Source organism: Leptonychotes weddellii, chromosome 2 (genome assembly GCF_054177405.1).
Source record: "Leptonychotes weddellii isolate Sample4059 chromosome 2, ASM5417740v2, whole genome shotgun sequence".
NCBI classification, from domain to species: domain Eukaryota; kingdom Metazoa; phylum Chordata; class Mammalia; order Carnivora; family Phocidae; genus Leptonychotes; species Leptonychotes weddellii.
The window spans coordinates 44,567,699-44,576,548 of record NC_138370.1 but is presented as its reverse complement, the minus strand read 5'-3'; the positions used below and the strand labels follow the sequence as shown (position 1 = coordinate 44,576,548).

Genomic DNA, 8,850 nt, shown 5'->3' with positions numbered 1-8,850 from the left:
GTGGTACGGGTTACATTTTAGAATTTAAATACTGTGTGCATTCATACAGTATCTTTTTTAAATTTTTTTAACATTGTTGTGGTTGTAACTCTGAAGACCAGAAAAGCATAGCCTCCATTTTTGGACTTTGAACTTTTTTTTCCCTAATCCAACACCAAATTCTCATTCCAAGTTATAGGGGTTAGAAGCAACCTTTCCACTCCCACCAGTTAAAAGAAGTGGAACTCTGGAGACCATTTCTCCCTATTTTAAAACGTAAGTTCCAGAGAGAGCGTTCCAGAGACAACGGAGAGTTCTGAGAATGCAGAGCCAAAGCGCCGCACCGCGCCACCCCCCCCAACACACCCACCCCCAGCTGCCATTGTATGGAGATGCTTCAAGCGAGCTATCTGGCTCAGGCCCTCCGAAGGGCTCCGGAGCCAGTTGCTCCTCCCCCCCGGGGGGGTGCCGTCTGGCTCCCCTGAGAAGGGGAGGGGGAAACTAGGAGCCACAGACCCAGCCCCGGCGCCACTTCCACGGTTAATCAGTTTACCTGGGATGTGTATTTGGCTGGACCCCCCTGGGGACCTTCCCTGGCCACCCAGGGTCAGAGGATAATTTAAAAGCTCTTCAAAGCCGGGACCCTTCTCAGAGCCAGCCTAAGACTGGAAACCTGGGAGGGACAGGCTTTACTCTTCAAAGTGAGAACAAATGTGAAAGGATTTAGCACTTAGTAGGTAGTCAATAAATGTTAACTTTGTTTCTCAGGTCTGGGCTTCCCCTCCCCCGCAATAGCCATCTCCAACCAAACCCGATCCTGTCCCTTCCTGAAATTCCACAAGGCCACAGGTCGTTTGCATTTTGAACTAGTGATTGCCACTTCCCTTACTTTGCCAGCCCAAAGCAACCAGACCCTTTTTCAGACTTCATTCTGTTCAATCTGTAAATCGGAGCGAGAGAGCACACGTTTGCCGGCGTTCCCAGGTCTGTCATTCACAGGAAATATTAAACTGTGCTCATTACGATTGTTATTTCTAACCTCAGACCTACAGACAAGAGGACGCTCAACTTATGGAAGCTGCTGCAAAGTCTCCATTTAAATCAGGTAATATAGAGAAGCCCCTTTGGGGTTCCGGTGTCCCCGGACGCTGACCAGGCGTGCGCTCTCAATACACCCCGCACATGCGCCGCCGCAGACCCCCGCAGTGCGCAATGCGCTCTGGCCCCCAGGCACCCACAGGGTGCCAGCCCCAGTTCAACCCATCTCCACCGCTCCAGTCCCTCCTTTGTACCAGGTGTGAAATCCCGACAGGAGAATCATCTGCCACTGCGAAGGATCCTCCAACTGGGCCGCCAAATGGCCCAGAAGATCTTGGGCCCTAGCCAATGTAATCAGTTCCCTGCTGAGGACTCCAAGGGAGGGCCGAGAGGAAATGGGAGCAGAAACCCCGCGATCGCTAACGCTCTCCACCAAGGGCTCCCGGGGCTGCTCCTCCCAGCTCTCCAGTGAGCCTGTCGGCCTCCCGCGGTCACCTACAGATGGGCATGGCGGGCTCAGACACACCCGACGTCTGGGGCTTAATGGGGACACACTCAGACCCTGCCACCCCGCAGTCCTCTCTCTTTGAGAAAAGCATCTCGAAAGCAGGCTCGCCCTCGCTTAACAGAATCTGGGCTCTTTGGGGCTGTGACCTTCACCGCCGCCATCGTTCGGCGCCGCCAGCTTCGGTCTTCCAGTTTGCTTTCCTTTAAACTCACGCGTCCTGCCCCTTCCCCACCGCCCGCCACCCTACACACACACTTGTGAAAAATTAAATGCCCCAAACAGTGCTCAGGACAGCCTGTTCCGATACCCAGCCGGCCCCGGTGCTTGCGCTCAGTACTCACCGAGATTGGGGTGTCGGGCAGCGGGGTTGGCCCTGCCGGGCAGGCTGTGCAGGACCGGGCTGTCGAAGGGACCGGCGGAGGCCGCGGCGGCCGCGGCCCAGGACGCGCCCACGTCGGCCATGTAGGCGGGGTAGGGGCTGGAGTAGGAGCCTGCGAAGCCCGCACGCCCGTACTGCTCGCGGCCCGTCAGGCCCGCACCCGCCGCTGCGCCACTACTGCTGTAGGCCGCGGCTTCCCGGGCCGCGGCGGCGGCGGCGGCGGCTGCCAGGGACCCAGTGGTTCCCGGGAAGGAGAAGCGCGGCGACACAGGCGGGGGGGTGTAGGCGGCTCCCTCGGCTCCCGCCTGGCTCCAGCCCGGGCTGCCCTGCTGGGTTCCGGGCCCGGCACCCGACGGGGCCCCACCGGAGCTGCCGCCAGAGGTGGCTCCGGACGCAGCGCCCCCGCCTCCGCCCTGGAGATAAGACAGGCCCAGCACAGAGGAGGGCACCCGCGGCGTGGGCACGTAGACTGGCGAGGACGCAGCGCCCGCGCTGTGCATGAAGGCGCCAGGGCCGCCCGCCTCGTAGGCCCCGGGAGGGGGGCCGTGGTTGGCCGCCATGGCCAGGCTCTGGTACATCGCCCCCGCGAGCTCTCAGCTTCTGAGTCCTCTCTCCCACGTGCGAGTCAAGGCGCAATGCAGGGACAGAAAATAATAGTAGAAAAAATAATAATAATGTACAGGTGAGAGCCTGTCACGTAAATGAAGATCAAAAATCAAAAGTAAAAAAAAAAAATCTCTCAAAAATATATACGTATTAAATCCAGCATCGAGCAAAAAAGACTCTAGGCTCCTGTTTATAGGAAAATCCCAAATTGAATTTTTGGTTCTTCCTGGAGGTGCTGGAGGAGGGGCTGAGTCTACCCCCAGGCCTAGAGGTCCTGAGCACCCACGAGTAGCAGAAGAGGCGGGGTAGTGCCTGGGCGCCTGTGTGGGGCACGGGCCTTCGGGTCACGCCGGCGGCCGTCGCTGCGCACGGTCTTCAGGACACCCGCAGCCTCCGGCGCTGGGTGAGGTAGGCTGGTTCCAATGCGGAGGGTCCGGTTGGCTCTTTTCCTCCTTTCCTCCTTGCTGCGGTCCTACCTAAATGAGGAACGACAAAAAGGGGAAGTTCATCAGGAGCATTCAGAGCACACTCGCTATGCTTGCGGTTGCTTCTCTCGAACTGCTAACCCAAGAAATCGTCACCCTCGGCGCCCAGCTTTGGAAGCCGTGCGCTTCCGAAGGAAGCTGCGGTCTTGGTTTTGCGGAGGCCAGGGGCTGCTCCAGGGAAGCCTACGGAGGGCAGCTCTAGGGACATGGGGCTTCACGGTTATTGGACATGTAATTACTGGTTGTGACCGAGGTTATTATTATTATTATTATTATTATTGTATTGCTTGTCAGGAAGGACTTTAATTTTACCTTATTTTTCAAGCATATTCTTGTCACAGTATTTTTTAAGTTCAAGGGTTTCGGGTTTCCGGAGTGCCTGGGGCACAAGAAATATTGCTCATCTCTGTCCCGCCTAACCCCAAGTGTCCCTGGCTGTGAAAAAACTTTAGATTGCCCACGAAAGACAAAGACAAACTTTATAAAAACCAGCAACCTAAGAAATTTTTGTTTGTAACCTTTTTTTTTTTTTTTTTTAGCTAGAGGCAGAGTCTAAATGTTTATACAGGAGCACAGGGTCTGCTAAATCTCTGTGAAAAGGATTGTGAAATCTCTTATCCATCCACACACTTTATCATGTGGAAGTCAAATCAGATGAGGTATTTGTTTCCTGCAAATAATTATATTTTAGCAATTTTGCAGATTGGGTATCAAAACCAGAAAAGTGAAAGGGATATCCAAGTTCACTTTCCAGAACTACTCACTGGGCCATTCTGATTCACTGAATGGGTTTTTCCATATAGAATCCCTGGTCATCCACCCATGCAGGGAATTAGAACACCAGTGACACTGCTTCGAGGGGAAGAACAGTTCATAGGACTTGATTATATCCTTGTATCCTGTGTTTTTATTTTCTCAGGCAATTTTCCTGATAAAATAAGAGCTCGACGTTCTGAAGCACCTGCTCTGTTCCAGGTCCTTTTCGTCACAGCTCCACTAAGGAAAGTGTGTCGCCTCCATTTACAGAAGACGGAACTGAAGTATCGGAAAGTTTTGAAACTTGTCAAAGATCAAAATACAATTAAAGAGGGGTGGGGGACAGAATCTGTGGGCCTCCAGGGTTTGAGGTTGACCACTACACTCCCACTTTTCTCCTTAAGATGAGGCAACCACTTTAACAGGGGTTTCTTTTTCATTGCAATAGTAGAATTACAAAGATATTAACTGACCTTTATTACACTAAATACAGGCTCTGTCACTCACTGAATGGATGCCTTTCGACACATTACTTAACCTCTGTGCCTCAGTTTCCTCATTTGCAAAAATGCAAATGTTAAAGGTATCTATCTTGTAGAGTCACTTGGGGATTGTGAGGATTATAAATTAATATATAAAGCACTTATAACAGGGTTTTATAAAACTTAACAGACACAAAGTTCTATATAATTGTTGGCCATTATTATTACAGATTTCTAGTGTGCCGTAAGACAGTGCCTCAGATATAATCATACTATAATAAATGGGCATCTTAATTTTTATAAAAAATTCTGAAAGTGGAATTTCTAATACTATATAATGCTTTTAACCATTTTTGTAACATCACTAATGATAATGGAGTTAATAGCACTGTATTATATAGTCACATGTTAACTCCTAGATGGTTTATTATTTGCTTTCAAAACTATACAATAAATTATTGGTTTGTTGGACATTTTCTTCAGTAAGAAGTTTGGCTAGAGGGTGGATAAAAAAAAAATTTGATCTGAGGGGTACCTGGCTGGCTTAGTTCCTGGAGCATGTGACTCTTGATCTCCCGGTTGTGAGTTCAAACCCCCGGTTGGGTGTAGTGATTACTTAAAAGTAAAATGTTAAAAAAAAAAAAACTGATCTGAGATCACCAACTTCACTCTTTGAAAATGAAGGCAAAAGATTAGTACCTCATAGGAATTTCTGGGCTTCAATAAGTAAATACATAGGCTTACCTTGATAAAATATTCAGTATTTAATTTTTACATCAAATAGTTGACCTATTTCATTGTATATTCTATGATACTCAACTTCTGCAGTTCTAAAACATAACATCACACTTTTTTCTCACATAACTGCAGGAAAGGAAGATTTATAATTTTGTAAGCCAACTTCCAGTATACATACAGACGCTAATTTACAAGTTTTAAAATGTAAATGCTAAAACTGCCATAAATCTAACATTTGTCTTTATTACATGCTCTACCTTTTTAAATGGCTGGTACATTACCTGGGCATTGGATTACTGAACAATAGACGGTGGAGAAAATACCCCTCAATACCTTTCTGGAAAGACAAGAAATCATTCTGCTTGTTTTATTATTAAGCCTCGGTTCAGATATCCGCAGAGGTAGTAGAGCGAGCTACTGAGAATGGCAGATCGGGCCTCGCTATGGGGGCTCAGGCCTGCTCCCCAGTTTTTCCTCTCCTCTTGATCACTCATTCCAGTTCACCTCAAATTCACAGACCAAACAGGAAATGCTTTCTTCGTGATTTAGCTCACAGCTCTTTTCCAATCCATGTCTGATTGCGGGAGGATCGAAAGCTTGCCCTAATGTCCGCGTCCATTCACAAGTCACTCCTGCTCTTTCGGCTCAGCTCGCGTCCCTGTTCTCGGCCTGCTGCGCAGAAAACTGTCACACACGCACCACACTGGCCGGCAATAATAAAGCTGGCCGCTGCTGGGGAACGTGGAGACTCAGAAGTGTGTGTGTTTTGGGGGGGGGGGTGTATCCCAATGAAACCTTTCTTTAAAAGCCTGAAACCTGCTCTTGGCTGTCCATTCCTTTTCTGAGAAACACAGGAAATACTTCTCTGCCGCGCTTCCCCAACCTTCCCTGGAGAGCCACCGTGCTGCCCCAGATTCTACCAGCCCTGGGTCCCTCTCCACCCTGTTTCCCAACCGAAAGGCCTCTTCTTTCCCTCCACCTGGTGACAGTTCACCACCCAGGCATCCTCCTCTCCCCTGAAGGACCCCCTCGCCCCCAGCCCAAAGCCAAGCGACATAATACTATGGATCGGGGCAGCTAACCGTGGCTGGCGGAGGGACGTCACTGCTTTCCTCCCGGGTTCCGGCCCACAGCTCGCCCAGATGTAGTGTGAGTGGGTGGGGTTGTTAGCTTCGTGGGTGGTGTTTGACTCCCTGGACCCCAGTCAGGAAGGCTAGGAGGCTGGCCAGAAGCGCATAAAAAGTCCGGGCGCTCAGTAGCCGTTGCCGACTTGGAAGCGCCTGCCCGGGGCCGAGGCCCAGTCGCGCTGCCTCCCACCGCCACTCTGAGTCCCCGGAGCCATCGACGGGCGACACTGCTCCGTCTGAGCCCCTCCGTGCGGCCTGTCCCGGGTCAGTTGGTCAGTGTGATTTCGTACGGCCGTCATCCCCATCCAGACCCTGGCCTGGGAGGTGCAGAAACAAGGGCTGGAGAATATATACGCGGGGGCGGGGATTAAAAACGTTCAAGTTCACACACACACACACACACACAAATCCAAAAGCACTTCGAATATCCCTCTTCGCTTCCCCCCCAATCTTACTTTGATTTAAAGACGTTATTAAGCCAATGCCCAAAGTTGAGCAGTCTTAGACCAATTTGGGGGCGGAGAGAGTGACCAACGTCTCCTTTCCATCCACCAGTTCCCTCTCTGCTCCCAGGCAAACAGCGCAGAGGAGCTCTGAATTTCGCTGACGGCGGGAAAGAGCGTGGTGGGGGAAGAAAAAGCCGTACCTGCCGGGACTTGAGCTTGCTGGAGGGCCGGCGCGCGCTCCCCTGGGCGCCCCGGGAGCTACGGCAGCGGCGGTGCCTCTCGCGGCCACTGTGCCGGCCGCCTCCGCTTCCCCCAGCTCCCGGCGCGGGTCCCCTCGCCCCTGCGCTCGCGTTCTCGGGCGCTGACTGGCCTGTGGGAGTCACGTGCAAGGGCGGGGGGCGGGGGTGCGCCGCAGAGGCTGCACCTCCGCACCGCGCCGCGGCTGTGGGGCTGTACAAAAAACTCCCCCAACAGGCAAAGTCCAGGCGCAAGGATCTTGGAAAATGCTCAAGTGCCACTGCCGGGGAGCGGGGCTTCACCCACCGCGGTGCCTGAGGTCGATTCGGTTTGCAGTTTTGCCCAGGGTCAGCTTTATTCAGGAGCTCCCCTCTCCTACCTCCTCCCTCCACCCCATCCCCCACCCCCGCCTCCCGGTGGTCCGAGTCCTGCCCCAGCCCTGGACTCGCGGGGCAAGGGGCGGGGCTGATAGAATGGAAGGTGACCTCTTGGGCGAGACCCCTGATCGGCGGTGGAGCACAGGGTCACCAGGAGAGCCGGGCTGGCTGCGAGTCTCCGCGAGGTAGTGGATAGTGGGGATCCTGCTAGCCCCAGACTGCGAGTGGAAAAGCCACGAAACCTGGGACTGGCCCACTCAAGTCAGAGCGCAGTGACGGCAGCTTCCCTTTCGTCTTCTCAGCAGCCTGGGGAGGCCGCAAGGCGGCCTCTCCAGCCCTCAAAGTTATGTATTTATGCAAAACGTGCACCCATTCCTGGCGAAGCTTCCCATCTCCTATGGCCTCCCACCTTCAGATCTTTCCGTTTTCCCTGCAGCCTGCGGCGCTGCTGCACCAATCCGAGGGACGTGGCGGGGGCTTGGGGGAGCTTGGCAGTACAGCAGGGCTTCTCAGCGGAGAGGTCTTCCAGCCAGCTCAGCCCCCTCCCTAGAGCTGGGGGCGGGGAGGGTGGCAGGCCTGAGTCTGGAGTCGGCGTCAGTGCCTAGAGGCCCCAGCGCAGCGGGGCTGCGAGCCGGAGAGTCCCTCAGACAGGTCTAAAGGTTAATAGAGCAATCACAGGGCCCTATTACCGCGTAAAAATAACCCATCGATTACCGCAGCCTTCAGCCCCAGATAACAGCCGGCCGGTGGCTCTCACGCTTTCGGTTAAACTTTCCCCCCCCCCCCCAAAGCCGAGTTTTCTCTCTAGAGCAGGTTTTTCATACCAGATTAGAGGGGTCGGGAGGGGGCCGGGATACCACCCTACACGAAACCCGTGCGGCTGCGAAGGAAGGGTAAGGGGTTACGCCAGCTTCCGCTGTTGGTAATCGGCAGTGGATTCCTGGCCTGCGCGAGGGCAACCCGGGCGCAGAGGACGAGACTAGGACGCGGGGCTGATTGGAAGGAAACCCCCAAAGGGATCCTGGCCAACTCATGGGGATTCTCAGGAAAATCCCGGAGGAAGGACTGAGCGCGGCTGCGCGGGGAGTTCTTCCTGAGCGAAACGTGCGGAGGTTCAGAGGAGCCTGAGTGCAGGAGAGAAAACTGAGGCACCCCGCGGAGCCGCGGAAGGCCTGCGCGGGGGCTGGACGCACCCTCGCCGCCCCCACCCCGACCCCCAGGCAGCTGCTCGCCTAGGCCCCTTCGCGCCCCGGAAACTAAGAACGGTCTGTTTAGGGACCCTGCTCCAGCTTCCCTCAACTCCTCGCTAGCGCCTCTGCAGAATTTGGCGCTGGCAGATCCCAGATGTCTGGGAACTTAAGAGGGAGGGGGTCCTGGGGACCTGGGAGGCTGGAGCGGTTTGGGGAGGACACTCGGGGAGTCGCACTTTCAGACGAATGGCGGAGAAGGGTACGCGACCCCTGCGCGGTCGAAAACGACATCCCCATTGGCCTACGAGGGCTTTCTGGAGACTTAAACGTGTGGGCTTGGACAAGCGGCAAGCTGTTCTGGCCTCTGTTTTCGGTGGGGATTTGTGGCTCCAGCGAGGCCCGAGGTCTCAGAGCTGCCTTCAGCACGAGACCCTCAGAGCTGAGCCTGCGGCCTGTGGGCATTGGGTTTTCTTAGCAACAAGCCAAGGGCTTGGGGTTTGGA

At 53.9% G+C, this 8,850-nt stretch overlaps 1 protein-coding gene across 8 annotated transcripts in view; it reads right to left on the bottom strand.

Annotated features, from left to right (window-relative positions):
- Positions 1–298: 298 nt before the first annotated feature.
- The window catches only part of GATA4 (GATA binding protein 4), a 29,735-nt gene continuing 21,183 nt past the window's right edge, over positions 299–8,850 (bottom strand). The window contains exons 1-4 of one of the 8 annotated variants that reach the window (XM_081810758.1): positions 6,745–6,865; positions 6,054–6,437; positions 4,769–5,700; positions 299–2,986 (exon numbers count right to left, since the gene is read on the bottom strand). In XM_081810758.1, coding sequence (XP_081666884.1) covers positions 1,856–2,482 — 627 coding nt within the window. In that variant the 5' untranslated portion in view covers positions 2,483–2,986; positions 4,769–5,700; positions 6,054–6,437; positions 6,745–6,865 and the 3' untranslated portion in view covers positions 299–1,855. The other 7 variants (XM_081810764.1, XM_081810770.1, XM_081810788.1 and 4 more) reach the window with 7 other exon arrangements.